The sequence below is a fragment of the Sinocyclocheilus grahami genome, unplaced genomic scaffold (assembly GCF_001515645.1).
Source record: "Sinocyclocheilus grahami isolate Dianchi unplaced genomic scaffold, SAMN03320097.WGS_v1.1 scaffold420.1, whole genome shotgun sequence".
Taxonomy (NCBI): domain Eukaryota; kingdom Metazoa; phylum Chordata; class Actinopteri; order Cypriniformes; family Cyprinidae; genus Sinocyclocheilus; species Sinocyclocheilus grahami.
Genome location: NW_015505599.1, coordinates 96,936 through 118,421, shown reverse-complemented (window position 1 = coordinate 118,421; position 21,486 = coordinate 96,936). Strand labels below are relative to the sequence as shown.

The following is a 21,486-nucleotide window of genomic DNA, read 5'->3' as shown; positions in this document are numbered from 1 at the left end:
GAGAGATCGAAACAAAACAATGGTCACTAATTAGAAGTACAGAACGAGGATTTGTAAAGAAGAATGTCGGAGGATTTCGATAAAAGCCAAGAGGAGACTGGTTTTCCTTTGCTAAAGTAAGGAAACTTTGCTTCCTTTGATCCTGTTAACAAACGTTGGTTTTCACGAGACTCACCGGCGCATGCGCAGCGATGAACTCATACGTCATGCTCCCAGAGCTGCTTCCGTGTACAACTGTTGGCGCAAGCTAGATTAAAGTGATTATTGCGATTTGAATATGGATATTTTTCTTACAAAAACGCATCGATTCGCTACAGGAGGCCTTTGTTCACCCCCCGGAGCCGTGTGAGACACTTGTTTTTATGGATGGGCGCTTTTTATTTAACTTCTTTTGGACTGATGCATGCAACACCCGCTGAGTGCCATGAAACAGCTTGAAAGATCAAAGACCATTTTTAATATAACCCCGACTGGATTCGTCTGAAAGAAGAAAGTCATATACACCTAGGATGCATCGGGGTTGAGTAAAACTCAGCCTAATTTTCATTTTTGGGTGAACTAACCCTTTAATAGTGCTTGCATTTTAATGCCTTGTATTTCCATGGCTTGCATTTGTAGGCCCTGAAATTTAACATAGTTGTTTATTTAAGCAGTGAATATTTCAATTCAAAATATTTTACACACATTTTCATAGTTAAGATTCAGTAATTCATATTCACCTTCCAGAATTCACTTCCAAAATATTCAATCTGTTTAAAAATACGATGTATAATATTCGACTGGCAAATTTCGGTCCAGTTTATTTCACTTTCCAAATTCGCTTCCACAAATTCAGTGGTTAAAATTCGACAGAAAGTTCACCTTTGCACATCCGGGAGCTGCAGGAATAGCAGTAGAGCCCTGATGCATGATCTCCAGCTGCTGTCAGTCACTCACCAGCAGGTGGCACAAGCGGCTGTTGATGCAGACCAAAACAACAGGTGGATTAAGTCATTCATTCATAAAAACTGATCTGCAGAAATAGAGCAAGCGCTAAGTAGAATTTTGATTATCGGTGCCAGTATAAACATGTGGAAAAGCTGATTGTGTGTATGTTTAGTTAAACATCTTGTTAAAGCTGTTTCCCGTAGCCTATAAGCAGCTTTCTCTACCACAAAGGAGATTATAATGCTGTTTTACTCGACGCTGGGTTTTTTTGTTTCAAAGACATATGGCATTCTTTTTCTTCCATATCATCTACACTTACATTTCTACACTCTGGATAGATTTTGTTCATGGTCAGTCGTCACCTGCCAGTGGTGTACATCTCAGTTGTGCTGTAATTAAATAGAGAGTTTCCTTTAGTTTCCTAACGAGAACTGAGAGTATTCCTTATCTTCCAGATAGACATCTGCACATCCCCAGAGAGTGTGATTGTTCATTTAACTGCTGAATAGGTGCTTGCAATAAGGTCTGGTCTGCAGTTGTTTGCCTCACAGACTGCTAAGATTTGATTACTTTTACTGTGGAGCCAAAATGCATTGTGTGCACTTCAAGCATGCTGTGTGGAGTTTCAAAATATTCACCGAATGAATTATTTCCATGCCACATTTTATATATTGTCAGAATCAGGCGTTTCAGTTACAAGAGCCCACCTTGAATGCATCTGTGTGTTAGTGGTTTGCTGATGCACAGCACTGCAGTGGCATATAAAGATGTCATAAGTGCAGTTTTGTAACTCCTGTTCACTTTCTCTGCGAGGCGTCTGCACCAAGGTTATTATAGTTTTGCATTTTTTAATTTGTTTTATTTTAATATCGTTTTCAAATTTGCAATAAAATTTAGTTTCATTTTTATTATTTTATTGTTAGTTTTAGTTTAGTTTTTATTTTGTGAACAAATTTCTATTTTGTTTTTATATAGTTTAGTTTTAGCTTTAGTAATTGAAGTTTAGCAGAATTAACAGATCACTTCCAGTCCGCAGACCTATGGTGCTTTTCCACTGCGTGCTACGGCTTGGCTCGGTACGGTTTGTTTTTCCACTGCAGTTCAGTACCGCTTTAGAGTGGGCGGGATTATCTGATGCACAGCACTGCAGTGGCATATAAAGATGTCATAAGTGCAGTTTTGTAACTCCTGTTCACTTTCTCTGCGAGGCGTCTGCACCAAGGTTATTATAGTTTAGCATTTTTAAATTCGTTTTATTTTAATATCGTTTTCAAATTTGCAATAAAATTTAGTTTCATTTTTATTATTTTATTGTTAGTTTTAGTTTAGTTTTTATTTTGTGAACAAATTTCTATTTTGTTTTTATATAGTTTAGTTTTAGTTTTAGTAATTGAAGTTTAGCAGAATTAACAGATCACTTCCAGTCCGCAGACCTATGGTGCTTTTCCACTGCGTGCTACGGCTCGGCTCGGCACGGTTTGTTTTTCCACTGCAGTTCAGTACCGCTTTAGAGTGGGCGGGATTATTCACATGTCGTTATAGTTGCGCCGCCTCTACTGCTGCGACTCCTGAAAAAAACGTTTTCATTCCGCGTCGCCCCATCAAGCTCTCGCTGGATCCGCTCCTCTGCTATCAACGAGAGGAACGTCTGTATTTCCTCAACAGACAACAAAACAGCCACTTTTTGGTCGTTCAAAACAGTTGCGTTCGGTCCTTCGCTGGCTGTGCTGATTTAAATCTAGCGGTTCTGTTGTGTCTGTGTTGCAAGCTCAGTGATGCAGGTAGTGACGATTCTCTCCAGCCAATCCGTGATCAGCAGAGTTTACACGTCACGTTTTGGTAACGGTACGGTTCACTTGGAACCTCAACCGAGGTGGTACTAAAAAAAAGTACCTGGTACCAGGTACTGTACCCAGTGGAAAACTCCCCAAACGTGAACCGTACCAAGCCGTACCATGCAGTGGAAAAGTGCCACAAAGAAAGACTTTAACCTTATTGACGCAAACGTCTAGCTTATTCGTGTGCATGCTCTCCAGTCTGAAGGCCGTCAAAGATTTCTATTTACAATTCGCTTTGCATTTATTTTATAAATGTTATTTTTAATGCTTCTATAAAGGACCAACGGTCACGTATAGGCCTACTGCAGAGTGTAAGGAGAGACAATCGCATTTAACAGTAAAGGCATATTTAAATATGTTCTTTTCATTTGTGAAGAATTAGAAGTGTGCGGTTTATGCACTTTTGTTCAAAATAGCCTGGCAGATTGTTCACAAGATGTAGGCAAAATTTTGTATTGTTTACAGAAAGGATGCATGTTGTCATCTTTTTTTCTGTTAATTATGTTGCGCTGCTATAGCCATTCGTGCTACAGCTGAAGTGAATGACAGCTTAGGGAGTGCTCTTTGCTCGTTTTCTGTAGTGTTCTGTAGCCTATTATATAATTTAATTTTTAAAGCTCCTATGAAGGACCAACGACCACACTGCAGACTTTAAGGAGAGACAACCGCATTTAACAGTAAAAGCTCATATCTGAATATGTTCCTTTAATTTATAAAGAATTATAAGCGTATGAAGCTGTTCATGCACATTTGTTCAAAATAGCCTGGCATATTATTGTTCACAAGATGTAGGCAAAAGTTTTGTATTGTTTGTAGAAAGGATGCGCGTTCTCATCTTTTTTTTCTGTTAATTATCGTGTTGCGCTGCTTGTCTATTTTTCTTCAAAGCACCAACTTAGAATGCCTAATGTTGGCTTGATTTCTTGTATTACATTTTAATTTAATTTAATTTTGCCTACCTGGTGTAGTAGATTTAATGCGAGTGCCATTCGTGTTGCGGTCTTTATGTCAAACAATTCGGGTACAGAATTAAATTAGTGATGCTGTCGGATAACAGGTCGATTGTTCTGTTAAGTACTGCTGGTGCGAGTTTACCAAACAGGACCCGTGCAGGACTCTGCTTTAAACTGCTTTGCGTCTCTCCGTCAGATAACCTCACGTCCATGATGCACCATTGACAGGTATTTCCCTAACCCGCCACACAGCTCATATATTTTTCCGCCACGGAGTGAGAAGAACGTAATGATTACGAAAACTATTATTTATTTTTGATAATTATTATTTTATTTCAGTTAATTTTTCAATAACTGTTGTTAGTTTCGTTTCATTTTAGTTTTTCATTTATTTTGATATTTTTTATTTTATTTCAGTTTGCGAAAATGTTTTCTGATCAATCGTTTTCGTCTTAGTTTTCGTTTACGAAAATAACCTTGGTCTGCACAGCTCAGGAGAGATTGGCCCTGTGGAAGTGAATGGAGTGGCTGATGCATTAGTCATTCTCATGCTCACCTCAGTGTCGGACGCGGCTGCTGTAAGGCTCACTTTCATAGAGCTGGCTACTTTCCCAACCTGTGGCTGTTTTATCTGTCTCAGAGGAGTCCCTTATGATCTTTCTCAGTACCACATATGAGACTATAGAGCCTCTGGTTACTGGGGCCTTTTTATTAGCATGATTTAAGATTCTATGCTTTGAACAACCTTTTAAGATGTTTTAAAATGTAGTATTGTAATCATATAATAGATTGATAATATAATAAATAGAATATAATTCATTATATCTGTAACATTTTAGATGTTTTTGAAAGAAGGCTCTTATGCTCACCAAAACTGCATTTATTTAATAAAAAAATACAGAAATATTACAATTTAATTTCCTGTGATGTGCAGCTGTATTTTCAGCATCATTACTCCAGTCTTCAGTGTCACATGATCTTCAGAGATCATTTTAATATGCTGATTTGCTGCTCAAGAAACATTTCTGATTATTATGTTGAAAACATTGATATTTCATTGATATACACGCGTGCATTATTATTAGGCATGTTGATATTCTGATGATATTTTTTTTCCAAGCACATTTTACCAATTCCAAACCACATCAATCTTAATAACTACTATTCATTTTGTATTTAATCATTTATGATTGATATATAATTGTCCATGAAGGCTGGAAGTGAAAAACTCCTTTTATTCAGGAATTATTAGGCATGTTTTCTTTTACAGATAAAATGAGCCAAAAAAGAGGTTTAACGCTTTACTTGGGTAAAAAAATCCTAAAAAATGACCCTCACTTAATACGAATAACATTCTGAAGTATTGTGAAATAGGCCTACATTAAGACAGATCTTTATAGGCTTTATCGACTTATATCATATATTTGTGGAAACTGTGATTATTTGATGAAGTTCAAAAGAGCAGCATTTATTTGAAATAGAAATCTTTAGTAGCATTATAAATGTCTATTTATAGTCTTTACTGTCACTTTTGGTCAATTGAATGTGTCCTTGCTGAATAAAACAAAAGACAAAAAAAAAAATACTTTAAACCCCAACCAGTAGTGTATAAAGACATATAATTAAAGGCAAGAGGGGATTTGGTTCAGAATAATTTTTTGAAAGTCTCTTCACATACCGAATCAATCACTAAGTTAAGTGCTCTAAATGTATTTATATGTATTTATATCATCTGTTGAAGGCGTAGGACCATAAAATGTTCACCCAATCATAGCCCTCAGCCCAAGGATTATGAAAGGCTGTATACCTGCCTGTTAACGTATGTATTTGCGTACTGCAGATGTGATACTTCATCAGTGCGTTCATTACGCTATTGTAGAGCGAGTGAGAATGGAAGGCGTTATTATTGTAATATTCTGCGCCTTGTACTGTAATGTTTTCTCACCGTTAATGAGACATGAGCTAATCTGACAGCATTGATGCCGTCTCTCATCGTGTCTCTGGTCAGCCTCTGGTCTGTCTGTGTGCGGTCATGTGTTTTGGAGGAGGCGTGGCTTTGGAGAGTGATTTGCAGGGAGGGTGGGATCTTATGCTTTCAGAGCTAGCTTGCTATTAGCCTCTCCAAAATCACCTACTCTACCTTTAATAATAAGCCAATTAATTGTTTGCCGATAACTGTTGTAATGCTGGAGTGCTACTGTATTACCTTAAAATCCAAGATTAGGTAAAATCACGATTACTTTCCTCCCTTTATTTCCTGTCTCTATCATTAAAATAACAAAAAGCATCCCAATCAAAAACATTCAAGACAAACAAGCACATGAGGCTGTTTTGCTGTAGACTTAAGCTTGATGAATGATGCTGGATGATTCAACGCTTTCAGACGCACCTACACACAAACACAAAACCTTTTCTGCTGTGCTGCATCCCGTTAATGGCAATATTTTGAGTTGAAAATGACTTCCATTGGTACTGCAATGAAGGAGGCGTGACAACGGAGTGGGGATCCATTTGCAGGCTTTTTTAATAGAGAGCGTAGAAAAAACAGGCAGGGTCCAGAAACAGCAAACAGTAACAGCAGAGACAAAGCAAAAGAGTAATCCAGATAAACAGGCGATGGTCAGGGCAGGCAGCAAACGATCAAAACAAGGAAACAGTCCAGGATCAAAACACGATAATCAGGAAACAAGGAAGGCAAGACAACGGGAGGCTAAACATTCAGTCACCAGCAAAGTCAGTAGCTGTGTCTCATTTAGAAGGCTGCACCCTCCGGAGGTCGAATCCTCTGGAGGTCGCACCCTCTGTAGGATGCATATGTGAATCGGCGCCGGCATTTTTCAAATTAACAACGGTTGTTCACGGCGACGCAAAGAATTGTGGGTTATCTGTAGCAGCGAAGGATACACCTCATGCATCCTCCGAATTCCTGTGAAAGAAGGTCGCATTCGAAGGTCGCATTCGGAGTGTCCTACTTGCTTTTCTGAAATGAGACAACCTCGATGACGTATGCAGCCTTCGAATGCAACCTCCGGAGGACGCAGCCTTCTAAATGAGACACATCTAGTGTGTGAGCGTGTGTGCTACATTTAAAGTCTTTCTAATGTGAGACAGCTGTGAACTGATGATGAGATCTGATGAGAGACAGGTGATTGCAATTGATGATGTGTCCAGGCAGAGGATTATGGGAAATGGAGTCCGGGTTGAGTGGTAAAGGGTACAGGATGGGGTGCCCTCTAGCGGAGCTCATGTGCATTAATTGAGTCGATATACTGTCAATATAGCTTTCTGGAGAAAAAATAAATAAATACTTCGCTCAGAGGCCAAGCTGTGTTTCAAAGGCAATGAACTGTTGATGCAAAAAGAAGTCTGGCATCCTGTGTGAGTCCAGGTAAATCCATGTTGATGACTTTATTTAAATTACCATGCCACAAATTCTTCCATATTCATCCCTTCAGTGTCTAAGACTTCAGCATGAATGAATTCCCAAGGCCCGAAAGACAGGAAGAAGAAAAAAGATTAGCAGCTTGCAGCAATGAACGCAATGCCTATGCATATTTAATGCTAAATGCAAAGACTATTGCTGTTGTGTGTCTGCTGACAGTCCTGGGCCATAAATATTTTGTATTCTATACGGTCAAAGTGCAGTTTTAGCACAGAGACAAATCAATCATAAAGCACTCTGCAGTTCTGTGACAGTAGATACATTCTATTGTATACGTCTGATGCTTTCATTAACGCCGAGTATCTGCTCTGATGTTGTTGACTCCACTCCCATGAGCCTGACAACCACTTAAGACTTTAAACAGCATTTATGCTGCCCCGACCGCAATCGATCATGTCTGTAATACAATATTTCTAAATATTGACTGATCTCCATTACAAGTCCTCAGAGATACTTTCTCTCTTTAATGCTGCGTTATTTACCGCTGTAGTCTCTGGGACGTCCAGACGATAGTTAACTCATTGTTCATATTCTTACTGGTTCTGAACAATGTGAAATCAAAGAAGAGGATTTGATTCTGAGCTGCTGTCACAATCAACAAACGGAGACTCGTTCCATGGGACTCCCATTATGTGGCAATTATGGACACAGATCAATGTGATGAAACATTAAAAAAATTGGACCACAACTAATCAATTTTACATTATGACCTAGTTCGGGTTGCCAATTTGTTAACAAGCCCATGAATGCTCATGAAGAGATGGAAGCAAACAAAAGCTCTTGACATTTTCCTGTACGCCATCAGTCTCTCATACTGTTATTTGCTCTAATAATGTAGCTGTGTTGGTGATGTTATGATGGTCATTTAAACGGGGACAGTTGGACACCCAAAATGAAATCTCAGTCATCATTTACTCATGTCTTTTTTCTTTCTTTCTTCTTCTTCTGAGGCCAGATTTCTAGTTTCTAATCTTAAAAATGCCATAATCTCTATTCAGAATGATTCCTTTCTCAGCAGCAATTCAGGGAGTCATATGGCATGTGTCATTAGCATTAGTATGATGTAAACAAGCGATCTTGGCACCAAGGAGCTGCAGCTGAGATCTGAGTGTGAAATAAAGCAACTCATTCTGAACATGCTTTCAGAATGAATCCTGTGTGACTCCAGATGTGTAATGAAAGGGAAGCTATCTGAAATGCTTTCAAAACACCCAGAGAAAGAGCCGCTGAGTGTTTACCAGTTACTTAACAGTGAACCCATGTACCCTTGACTGCATTACGGCCTATTATGAGATGTGACATGTTAATGGATAGTTTACATGTTATGTCTCATCTAAACCAACATTTCTCTCTTGTCTTCTTGTATAATGAAAAATGTTTAAATTATTATAATTTTTGCAAAGATACACAAAGGCTTCGGAAGACCGCATTTATAATATGTTTATGCAAGGATGCAACCACATATTTAATTATATTTTATTATTAGCATAGTATTATTACAATATTAGCATATTCTTCAAAAAAAAAAAAACCCTGTTGTGCTGCACAGAAGCAAAGAAAGAGTCATGAAACAACATGATGACAGTGTTTCCCTTTTTAGGTGAGCTGTCCCTTTAATGGCAGGTTGAATTTGTGACAACTTACCCCTTAAAGTATGTTTTTTTTCATGAACAGTAAGGTTAGAAATGTCTAATAATATTTGTAGCCAAAACTTTAAGGAATGTGATGAAAAAAATGTACTTTAAAGGGGTCATATGATGTTGCTAAAAATAACTTTATTTATTATATTATAAGCGTGTGACGGAAATGTTACGCCCCTACCATACTGTGATGATGCCCTGTCAGGACGGAGCGATGATTCAAAAACATGAAAACCCATTATAAGCGAGGCATTCGTTGCAGTGGGGACATGATTATGGATTATAATGACTTATACTGTCTTTTTACGTGTTGTGTTGCATCGCGCCGCGTAAACATAAAACCATGTCTGCATTTGTGATCGGAGAAATGATAAACAACAACCTTTTAGGTAGGCGTGGTTGACTCTTAACTTTTATAAAGAATATCTCTTTGGATTTGAGACTTTAGTCTTTGCAACTTTACAGATCTTCTTTATGCACCAAGAGCTTGTAACACTCCAAAGAGAAAGGAAAAATTGAAATCGCATCATATGATGACCCCTTTAAAAATTAAAGATGCCTTTACAAATATGGTAGACTGAGAACAGCTGTAACACAGTGAATAGTCTGAACTGTCATCATCTGTGTGCACATTCACATTAGCATCCTCTCTCGTGTCTGAAAGATTTTCAGCATGTAGGTCATATTCTTGCAAAGATACATTTTCATACTATTTCATTGTGAATAGTTTGTTATTCTAAATGTAATTCTAACGAACACATCTTGCCTGCATCTAAACCACATGCTCTTATTTCAGTGTGGTTGACAAACTTGTGGATATTTCAAACAGATTGCTGCATGCATTCATTTTAAAAAGCTTTAATATGTTAAAGACAGTAAACATTATCATTCAACTTAACTGTACATGTGCACGTACACTTTCCTTAAGTTTTGCTTTCTCCATGCAACGGGTTTTCTAGCGTATTTACTTCTCAGGTAACGTCAGTGGTATGATCCAATTCAGGTGTGAAAAATGACTTTTTCTGACTTTTCAGGGTGCCTAATAATCAAGTAATATGCTAAATATTGTACTAAGTGTACCGGCAGGGCTATTTTGCACACTCTCGCTAATTTTACCTTTGAACGAACCTATGGAACATCAAATATTGTTGAAATGTATAGATTATTGTATTCCTAGGCTATGTGCAAAAAGAGTACATACCATTGGTGAGATGTGTGGGAGACTCAAGCCTTAATAAGGAGGGTGAAAAATCCATTACAACCATTATTACACATGCTTTCATGGTCAAGGGAAAGATTTGGCATGAGTCGTTTTGTGTTGGCTCCTGTTGAAGAACTTCCTCTTGCTTCATTTTCTCGCGGTCTAATAGCAGAAGAGGTCCTGTGCAGATGTTATGAAACACTCAAGCAGCATACAGAGGGAGAACAGAAAGCACCAAATCACATTCATAATTCAGGGAAAGCCGTGTAGGGGTTCATCGCGTGGGGTTTACTCATCGATTTTTCCATGCATATGTCTCTATATCGCAAAATATGTTTATGTTTTCACTCCAGTGGCTTCTGAGCATCCCATAATAAATTCTTCAAAACAACATCTAGAAATTATAAATAGAGGGATGTCTGGTGTGTGTTCCGTGCCGCTCGACTCTGATTGGCTCTCGAGGGTTTCTAGTCGCTCTGCGTGGCAACAGCCTCCCCATCCACCCAGCAACCCCCGTTAGTGATGCTGCGCTGCAGCATCTGGAGGAGTCGTCATGGCAACGGCACTGTGACCCTGGGTTGTGCTTTAGCTGCGGTAACTAAAAGGCTTGACCTGGATTCTGCACTGCTGGTTTAGTAAGACATGAACAGCTGACCTGCTTTACATTGCCTGGGCTCTGTCTGACAGCACCACACCGGCATCTTGGAAAAATCTAAGCTGCATTGCATCCTCTGCTCTCTATAGAAACTTTACATGCGATAGCAATACTGCTGAGTTGTTATATAGATGCCTGACATTAATGCACAGTTTGTTGAGCGTAATACACAGCACGGCTACTACATTCAGCATGAATAACTGTAGACAAACATACATGATTTTGTTATGGCTGTTTTAACATAAATTTGAAAATGCAATTTTATTTCCGTCAACAATTCTTTGATATCAGCCTCGAAACTACAGAAATTGTGTGCTGTTCTGATTGCATTGATTCACCAGAGCAGTGTGTGATGTATGGACCATTATAGGCTTTCACTAAATGAAGCATCAAATTATTGTATTGTTTGTTTTACATTAGTGATTACATATTTTATGGTGCTTGCTAATGCAAGCATAGCTATTACTAACACTCACACTAATGCTGAAATGTATTAAGACTCTCCGTGCTATGTAGTTAATACCAAGAATGATAACTATAATGGTAACATTATGTTGTTGCTGTGGTTTTGCTGTCTGCCACTCTAAATGCTTATTACAGTCAGGTGGATTCTGTATTTACTACAAATAAAGACAACTTTGAAAGCACTGTAATGTTTATTAGGATGTCTTTTTTTTTTTTTTTTTTAAATATGCATCATATGTTTTGTTATGTACTAACAAGTGACTAATTACAATAGTATTTTATTGTATTTCTTGTGGGGAGTTTTATTTGCTTTTAGACAAACTGAACAAAACAGGTTTAAACTTTTGATCTGACCAATATAAAAATGCACTTCAAATATGGTTGTTTAACATTTTTCAGTGTATGATATAAACCCACAATGGCAGCGTTCTTTGAAAAGCATCCTTTTGTGTTTCAGAGAAATAAAAAATAAAAGCATCTGTGTTTGGAACCATGTAAAAATAACTTCTCTTAAAAATAAAATTTTTACCTTGATAGATTATCAAGGTAAATGTAACGAATCAGCTCGTATTTGTGAAATCTAGCTAACAAAATATATATTGTGTGTTTGAGTGGTCCAGACGCTATATAAATCTGCATACAGTATAGTTCCCAACGAAGGTATTGTGTAGTGTTAAACATGCTTGCCTTCCAGTGGCTTTGCTTTTTTCCAATGTTGCATTATACTATGGGGAACACACCCCAAAATATCTCATTTATATCATATTGTATTTATATAAATCAGGGTTGGACACCCCTGATCTAGTATAATGATGGGAGCTCTGCACATATTATCTAAAGAAAGGATTGTTGAGGATTAGTCCATCACTATTCCTTCTGATATAAACAGGTGTTGGTTGTTGTTGTTGTCTTTTAATTTTCGTGCTGTTTTAGGTGTGACAAACGGAAGAAACAGACAGAGATAGAAGCTCTCAGCGCTGCCCACGGTTCATCTGCTCTCTTCCTGAGGTGTCAGCTCTCCATCTCAGCCAGACTGTGTAGGAGAGATGCTTCTATTCCTGCTCCGGCGCAGCGCTGCCTCATTATGCTGGACCCTCTAGCTCTTACTCAAAGGGTCTTGTCACGAGTTTGATGGGGTTTGAGATGGACTCATCCAGTGCCAGCCTGTCTGCTAGATTGACGTATGGAAGTCAGTGTGCATTTGGAGTTGGTCAGTTTGTGCCTTGAGTTACAGGACTGAATTGATTTCCGTGGTTAATTCAGGACGGCCTTTTAAAACAGTCAGTTGTTTGTGTGTTGGTGTCTGCGCAGACCATGTGAGACAGACATAATGCGATGCTGTGTGTCCACAGAACAGGATTCACCTGTGAATTGGACATCTGCAGAAAGTTAAAGAAACCGGTGGCTCTTTATTTGAGTGACATGCTCTTTTGCATATGATTGAGCATACAATGAACATGAGCTGTCAAGCTGGACTTGCCGTGTCTTGATCAGTCATGTGACTAGTAAGTGTTACGTATCCGGTCCATGAACTTCCGTCTGCTAGCCATCAGAGGTCACCCTTTCCATTTTCATTGACTCTCGCACTACACACTGTTACATATCCCATCATTCATTGCACTGATTGCACACAGCACTGATTGCACACAGCTGTTTCATATCACTCACTCACTATTTAACACTCCATCTCACTCCTTCTAACTGCCGAGTATTGTTTAGCGCTTATCGTTTTGATAGCTACACTACGGAGCCTGTTCAGTTTACCCTGCCCTAGCCTAGCCTAGTCTTGCCTTGTCTGTTTTCTCGGTTTCTGATCTTTGCCTGTTTTCCTGGATTTATCCCTCTAGTCTCGCCCTTGCGATTCTGTTCGCCGATCGTTGACCTACGCTAGCCCTTGGACTATTCTTGTGTCTTGCCCGCCATATACCCGTTTGCCACTGTTCAACCCTGCCTGTGTTTCTGACCTCCTCTGCTTTTAATAAAGCTTGCACATGGAACTGCACGTCTCACGTCTTGTCAGCCCCGTAACAGTAAGAACCAACGGCGTTTGGAATAATTAGTGTCAAACTTGGTTCCATGTGTTTTCACACAGCATGCTTGAAAATGTGCAATATCTTCTGTGATTGCCTTCTGTCTCTCCCTTAAACAGTGCTATTGTAGGTTTTCATAAGACTTGTAATATCCTTCGGAGAACCAGAAAAAAAGCTTTGTGAATTTAGTATTTATTTCATGTCTTTACATTGTTTAGAGCATTAGAAAAAAAATCAAAAAATAAAATTTTTGAAAAATGATATTTTATTCATGTTATGCTATGTCTTCGGTAGAGGACACCAGGACTCAGTTTTTCTAAAAAAATAAAGGGACATTAAAAGGCAAAGACAATGGATTTTTTGGACCAATCAATTTTTAGATTTCAGGATTTTTTATGCCAAAATTTGTTTAAGGATGCATGTTAATGTGCTGTTGGGACAGCATGTTGAAAAAAACAAGTGTAATAATGGGAGTAATAATTTCATGAAAATATTGATATATTTTCCTATTCAATTGTTTTGTCTTCCAAAATGCATAATAAACATTATTTTAGTCCCAGTGTCCTCTACAGTGGACATGTATACAATTATAACAGAAAGTCATATTTTGATTTGAAACCCCATAACATTTTCCTAAGATGCTGATTTATGACAAACAATTTGAAAATTAATCAGATTTAAATGATAATTGCAGAATATTATCATATTTCTACAATTTTATCACTGAATTATTATCAGCCATCTTTAAAGACCAATTCGCTAACATATCATGTCCTCTACAGAGACAAAAACTCCATATCTGGGTCTCAGGAGGCTATAATGCACTGCTTTTGTGCTGTTTTTCATCTTGTTTTAGTCCTTTTTTAACGAAAGGGAAAAGAGCAGCATATAGGTTTTTCACAATTTCTCTTTTTGTGTTCTTTGGAAGGAAGAATATCATCGAGGTTTCGAACAACATGAGGTTGAGTAAATAACAACAGAACTTTTCAGAGTAACAGATCCATTTCTGGTCAGTTTTTCAAGTGTTTCTTTAGCTTTTGAATTGAAACTAATGTTTTGCCTTCGGGGAGATGACCCATATGCTGTGGTAAACAAATGCTGTTGGCCCAGCAAATGCTCAGCCATGTGTCCTGAGATTCGACACAGGCCTTGTTGCTGTATGCAGACACCATTCACTCCCCAGAGAATATCATTGGCCCCTTTTGCAGCTGTTATTAACATCTGTCCCAGGTGTTCTGATGTCAAGTGGACAACACCAAATACTGGTGTGAACTGCATCCGAAATGTTTTGTGATGCAGTCAGTAGCTACATTTACATGCACCCAATTAATAACTCTATAATCAGACTGATGTCTTGTCAGACTGAAAAGCCTTCATGTAAAAACCTCAATCGATCCAGATGAGCTCAATCCAAGAGAAAGCTCGATCAGATTGAAAGAAGGGGGGTAGACCTGAAATAATTTAATCAACAGGGGAAAAAAACTGTTTTCTAAATCAGATTAAAAAACACTTCAGAAATGCAGTTCTGTGCTGTGTGTGTTTACATATGTTTTATGACTTATGAACGTACTGTATATACAGTATGTTTATTTACATCTCATGCATTATGAACTAGTCAGTGGATGAGACTGAATATCTACTAAATATTTGCTAAAAAAGCTCTTCTGACAGATATGTGACCCTGGACCACAAAATCAGTCATAAGGGGTCAAATTTTCAAAATTGAGATTTACACATCATCTGAAAGCTGAATAAATAAGCTTTCATTGATGTATGGTTTGTTAGGATCGGACAATATTTGGCCGAGATACAACTATTTGAATATCTGGAATCTGAGGGTGCAAAAAAAAATCAAAATATTGAGAAAATCTCCTTTAAAGTTGTCCAAATGAAGTTCTTAGCAATGCATATTACTAATCAAAAATTAAGTTTTGATGTATTTATGGTAGGAAATGTACAAAATATCTTCATGGAACATGATCTTTACTTAATATCCTAATGATTTTTGGCATAAAAGAAAAATCTATAATTGTGACCCATACAATGTATTGTTGGCTATTGCTACAAATATACCCAGCGACTTAAGACTGCTTGGATAGTTCGCCCAAAAATGAAAATTCTGTCATTAATTACTCACCCTTGTGTCGTTCCAAAAGCATAAGACCTTCGTTCATCTTCCGAACACAAATTAAGATATTTTTGATGAAATCCGAGAGCTCTCTGACCCTCCCATAGACAGCAATGCAACTCAAATGTTCCCAGGCCCAGAAACATAGTAAGGACATCAGTAAAATAGTCCATGTGACATCAGTGGTTCAACTCTAATTTTACGAAGCTATTCTCGTAGCTTCGTAAAATTATGGTTAATTTTTGTTCTGAAGATGATCAATGGTCTTACAGGTTTGGAACGACACGAGGGTGAGTAATGAATGACATAATTTTTATTTTGGGGTGAACTACCCCTTTAATATCAGGAGTGGACAGCTTTAGGTTCAGCACGTTTCTGCTGGTCTGTGTTTTGTTGTAGATGTGATGGACCAGCACAGAGCGCTTCACTCCGGTTGTCTGGTGTCAGGGGTCAGAACTCCCCCCATCCGCCGCAACAGCAAACTGGCCAGCCTGGGACGCATCTTCAAGCCCTGGAAGTGGAGGAAAAAGAAAAATGAAAAACTGAGACAGGGCTCTACAGGTGAGTTAGAAAAAGCATTTCAGCTTTCATGCTATTACAATATATTACTATAATTTCAGTAATAAAATTAATAGTTCCATTTCTAGATTCTGACAGGTTAATGCTAAATGTAAGAAAAATCATTCAAGCAACAGTGTGATTAATTTAAATATCAGCAGGTATTCTTTACAGTTCTTCCAATGCCTACAGTTCAATAAACAAGAAGTCAATATTGAGTAACTTACATTTTAAACAGTAAAATAGTGCAACTTACTTTGTCTTTATTTGTCCACAGTGCTGATCATTTCTAAGCAGAATAGTAGTGTTTTTTCCCTGAATGAGTCTAAACTGGTTGAATGAGTGAATCAGTGACTCAGTCATAAACACATCTACTGGTGTAATATAATCTGCAGAAATACTCTGAAAAATCCTCACCAAGTGCATGAACTGATAGACTGTCAGAAACTGATGAGTAACAGGTAAAAGCTGTTTGTTTAGTCAAAAACGTTTTCCTTATTAAAGGGATAGTTCACCCAAAAATGAAAAATTGATGTTTATCTGCTTACCCCCAGGGCATCCAAGATGTAGGTGACTTTGTTTCTTCAGTAGAACACAAACGGAGATTTTTAACTCAAACCGTTGCAGTCTATCAGTCTTATAATGCATGGCAATGTAACAAAATTTATGAGAGTAAAAAAAACATGCACAGACAAATCCAAATTAAACCCTGCGGCTCGTGACGACACATTGATGTCCTAACACACGAAACCATCGGTTTGCGCCAGAAACCGAACAGTATTTATATAATTTTTTACGTCTAATATACCACTATGTCTTTGAACGCGAGCACGGCTTCCGGTGTGTGAGGTGTGTACGCGCTCTGGCATAGTTTATGTTAATGGGTGTGTTGATATCCAGCCGAAGAGCAATCAAGCATAACTTCAGGCGAGCAGGCTCAGAAGTTGGGAATACGTGGAAAGTCACCGCTCCCGAATGAGTTCGTGCGAGAGAACGTAATCTTTTAGTTTTAAGTCGGTTTGAACAATCCAGATAAGCGCAAGTAAGTACCATTTTGATTAGCCGTCGTACCTACAATGTTTGTGCACTGTGTAAACAATGAGTGACGTATACGCGCGAGAGATCACTTCCGGCGCTTGCGTAAACTACGCCAGAGCGCGTGCACACCTCACGCACCAGATGCCTGCGTGTGCTCAAAGACAGTTGCACATAGTGGTATATTAGAGGTAAAAAATGATATAAATACTGTTGGGTTTCTGGCACAAACCGATCGTTTCGTGTGTTAGGACATCAGTGTGTCGTCACGAGCCGCAGGGTTTAATTTGGATTTGTCTGTGCATGTTTTTTTTACTCTCATAGATTTTGTTACCATTGCCATGCATTATACGACTGACAGACTCCAACGGTTGGACTTAAAAATCATCAAATGTGTTCTACTGAAGAAACAGTTACCTACATCTTGGATGCCCTGCGGGTAAGCAGATAAACATCACATTTTCATTTTTGGGTGAACTATCCCTTTAATTACACCACACATGTTGTCAATTGACATAAACTTGTATTGAACACTGATCATTCCTTTAATAAAATGAGGTAGAAAAATGAAATATGGATAATAAGTGAAATTGAGTGTAATAATTTTACAGTTTAATTAAAGCTACAAGACCTAGAGCAAAGTTTCTCAACTTTTCTGACATTTTTAATGTACAGAAACGAAGAGTGCCAATTTTTTATTAAATATTTAGATGTTTATATAAATATTTATTTAAAACATATTATTTAAACATAATTGCTTAGATTTATATAGATTGTTTTTAATAATAATAATGTAATTAAATAAAATACTTATAAATTATTACAATTAATAAATTCCACAATTACAAATGTTTTAATGAAAAAATATTTATCTCGGTTTTATTTTTACATTTTATTACCAATGAATTGTAATGACTTTTCTGGTAATTTTTGATTACAGTGTTAAAGATTTTTTTTACATTGCTAAACATTTTTAATTTATCACATGCAATAAATAAATTTTGATAGCGTTGATTTTTATAATTGATTCTCAGTATCTACTGCTTGATGTAGAGACTGAAGGACTGTAGTGTTTGTGTTTGTGTTCAGTGAGATCTATATTTGACTCTATCTGATGGTATCTGCAGGGCTGGAGAGGAAAGTGCCCAGCAGGCAGAATCGTGACGATCTTGTCAGGAAGGGCCTGGCAGAGGCTGGCATGGGTGAGAAACATCACTCTTCAGCTCCCCGCTGTCAGCAGCAGCGTGCAGGCGTAACGTTAGCGAGATCACCTGCTCCTGTCTGACCACCAGCAGAGTTAGGAGGCTTTTATGAGAACGTGATGACAGCCGTTTTTCCCGTGCTTGCAGAGTCTGGCCTGGCGTGTGGCGTGAGTCCAGACGAGGCAGGAGCCCCAGCGCTGGACGAGTCTGACGGAGAGGAGCGCGAGGACGAGCCCATGGCTCCGCTGGCCAGCAACACCGAGGATCTCGGGTCTGATGAGGACAATCTGTCTGCAGGTCAGGATCCGTGAACGCAGGGCCTTCTGTAAAACGGATGACTGAGAGCCAACATGGAGTGAAAATTGATGCTGTTAACTCTATCACTGTTGCAGTGTTTCTACAATAATGTTTTTGAAATTTAATGCTCTGGTGGGTGAACTTGACCAAGACCACTTGATTTTTCCAAGTTGTAAGTAAAACAAAGATTATTGGAGAATGTTATACAAGGAAATACTTAAATCTTTCTACTTCAAAATGTAATTCAATGTGTCATTTGTCGTCTCTTTCTCATTATTTGTGAAATTTGTTTTAGCAATTTCTGAGAGAAAATTATTTTAAAGTAAAGAATACACAGAATTTTTTCAGTGCAAGTCCTGGTCAAAAAGCCAAAAACTAGACCAGTGGAAAGGAGTAGATGCCCCACAATACACTGCAAACTCACATTAATGGACAAAACAATTTCCATATGATTTCTTTCTTTACTTATTTATTTATTGTTGAATATTCTGTTTCAGGAATATGACTCATTAGGGAAGCAAAATAGGTTGCATGTCATCTTGATACTGACACTGAAAAAAATGAGTGTATAAACAGTTTTAATTTAGAAATTGCTAAAAACAATTACAAAGAAATGGCAAGTGAATTAGCACTAGGTGGCGGCAGAGATTACAGAATGCTCTTTTCTGGCCTGATCTCTTTACAGCGCGAGACGCCACAGAGATGATAGACACAGAAGGGGAACTTGAACAAAGTGAGGATGAGGAGCAGTCCTGTGTTAATGCCTCAAACAGAGGGGCCAGTGTGGGGCCCCCTGAGGCCCCTGAGTGCCATGAGCAGAAAAAAGAAAAGGCGCCACTCAGAGAAGTCCACACTCCTCCAGCCAAACCTCCTGTGAAGCTACTTACTAGACTGGGCAGCCTCGACAGTCCGTATCAATTTATCAGATGCATGTATAATAGTTTTCTAGATTTTTCCAGAAGAGTGCTTGTTTTAAGTAATAATGAAACTAAATTAGTCACAACAGTTTTTATTTTTGCTCTTGTCCGTTAGGTACCCACTCTAATCAGAGCAGGCCCGCTCCTGCCACGCTGCCCAGGAACTTCACCCTGCCCAAAGATGCCCTGCGGGGCAGGATCTCCACCCCCACCGGCTCCCCTCACTTAGGTCTGATGCCCCCTAGCTGCATCATCGAGGAACTGCACCGTGCGCTGGCCGCCAAACACCGGCAGGACAGGTGAGACACTCATGCGGGACAGTCCTTCAGGAATCATTTATCCAGATTCCCTAATCATTTATTAAAAGCACCATATAGATGTAGTTCTGTCATGACAACTCTCGGAGGGATTGGCATGGTAATGTACATGACAATGTTAATCTATTTGGTCTTGGCAGAATAGATCTGCTGCTGCTGCGGCAGAGCAAGTACCGAGACTTGCTACTGCCAATACATCCACAACATGCTGCTGTGAGCATGTAAGAAATACTGCTGCTGCAAATATAACATACATGAAATAACCCCATATAGCATACATGAATCACCTCGTAGCAGATCTATACAGGTGGAGCTGGGGAAGGTGGAGGGTTTCTGAAGCAAGCTGCACTGCTACGGCAAGCACTAGTTATATATTTGAATGTTGAGCAGCGAGCTCATTGGCTACCGATACAAGAGAGAACCAATCAGCTGCACCATGTGATAATGATGTCATTTGGGTCAGACTGAGTACCTATTGGACTGCTCCATCTAGAGTTTCATGCCAGAACTCTGTATTTCATATGAATTTTGTGATATGTAGTCACATGATAGGTACATTACTGTTCAAAGGTTGGGGTCAGTAAGATATTTGAATGTTTTTCAAAATAAGTCTCACCAGAACTGCATTTATTTGACCAAAAAAATACAAAAATATTATTACGATTTAAAATAGCGTTTTTCTATGCGAGTATCAGTTAAACTGTAACTGACTGCTGTGATCAAAGCTGAATTTTCAGCATCATTACTCCAGTCTTCAGTGTCACATGATCTTCAGAAATCATTCTGATATGCTGATTTACTGCTCAAAAAACATTTCTGATTTTTATCAATGTTGAAAACAGTTGTGCTGCCGAATGTTTTCATGGAAATCATTAGTTTTATTTTTCAGAATTCTTTGATGAATAGAAACTTCAAAAGAATAGCATTTATTTGAAATAGAAATGATAATTTGTAGTCACTTTTGATTAATTTAATGTGTCTTTGCTGAATAAAAGTATTAATGTTCTTCAACAACAGCAACAAAAGTTTCTGACCCCAAATGTTATTAAACAGTAATGTGTCATTGTGCATTGAAAATCTTCCATAATTTTTTTAAAACATAATTTATGCATGTGGCCATTTAATGATGGCACCTTGCTATTATAAAATGCATCACAACATGTTTGAGACGATTGACTGCTGACCGGTTGGGTTCTCACATACTATTCCTCTAGTGTGACTTCTCAGGTATAAACATGGTAGATTTAACTGCATTTAACCCTCAGATGAGACAGTATGGGAAATCAAACACAGTCAGGGAGTTCAGATGCATTAACCATTTTTTCAGTCATTTTTTACATGCACATTTATGCTTTTGCATAGTTTCCATGGTAAGGAGATCCGTAGCTCACCCAGACGGCGCTCGGATGGACGGCTGTCCCGCACCGCCAGCACTGAGAATGAGCCGAGCGAAGAGGTGCAGAACAAACAAGAGGCCGAAGAGAACAAGGAGAACATGCGTCTGGATGAATACTACAGCGACCAGGACAGCTGGAACGAGTCCGTCATCTCTGGTCTGTTGCTTTGTGCTGATTGTGGACATCAGTGTTATATAAGAATCTTCTTTTTTTATTTTTTACATTAGCTACTTAACAATATTTGCAAAGTATCTGTTTAATAAAACTAAATTGGGGATTCAAACTGAGATTTGGGATCAGTGTTATTTTAGCATTATTTATATATAGTATTCATTAATATATTGGAATACATCTCAATTCAGTCAATAGTGTAATATTTTAAATGATTATATTTTAATATTTTCAGTTTTAGTGCTTTTGTTTTGGGTGTTTCTCACTGTAATTAGTATTTATATTCATACAATATATATATATATATATATAT

The 21,486-nt window shown here is 38.2% G+C and overlaps 1 protein-coding gene across 1 annotated transcript in view; it reads left to right on the top strand.

The window, feature by feature from the left end:
- LOC107551311 (phosphatase and actin regulator 3-like) overlaps positions 1-21,237 on the top strand; it is a 42,005-nt gene extending 20,768 nt beyond the window's left edge. Inside the window, exons 3-9 of the mRNA XM_016232868.1 lie at positions 15,679-15,840; positions 18,000-18,074; positions 18,222-18,371; positions 19,057-19,278; positions 19,404-19,587; positions 20,968-21,158; positions 21,230-21,237. Of these exons, the coding sequence (XP_016088354.1) occupies positions 15,679-15,840; positions 18,000-18,074; positions 18,222-18,371; positions 19,057-19,278; positions 19,404-19,587; positions 20,968-21,158; positions 21,230-21,237 (992 nt within the window). The remainder of the gene's footprint in view (positions 1-15,678; positions 15,841-17,999; positions 18,075-18,221; positions 18,372-19,056; positions 19,279-19,403; positions 19,588-20,967; positions 21,159-21,229) is intronic.
- Positions 21,238-21,486: the final 249 nt, after the last annotated feature.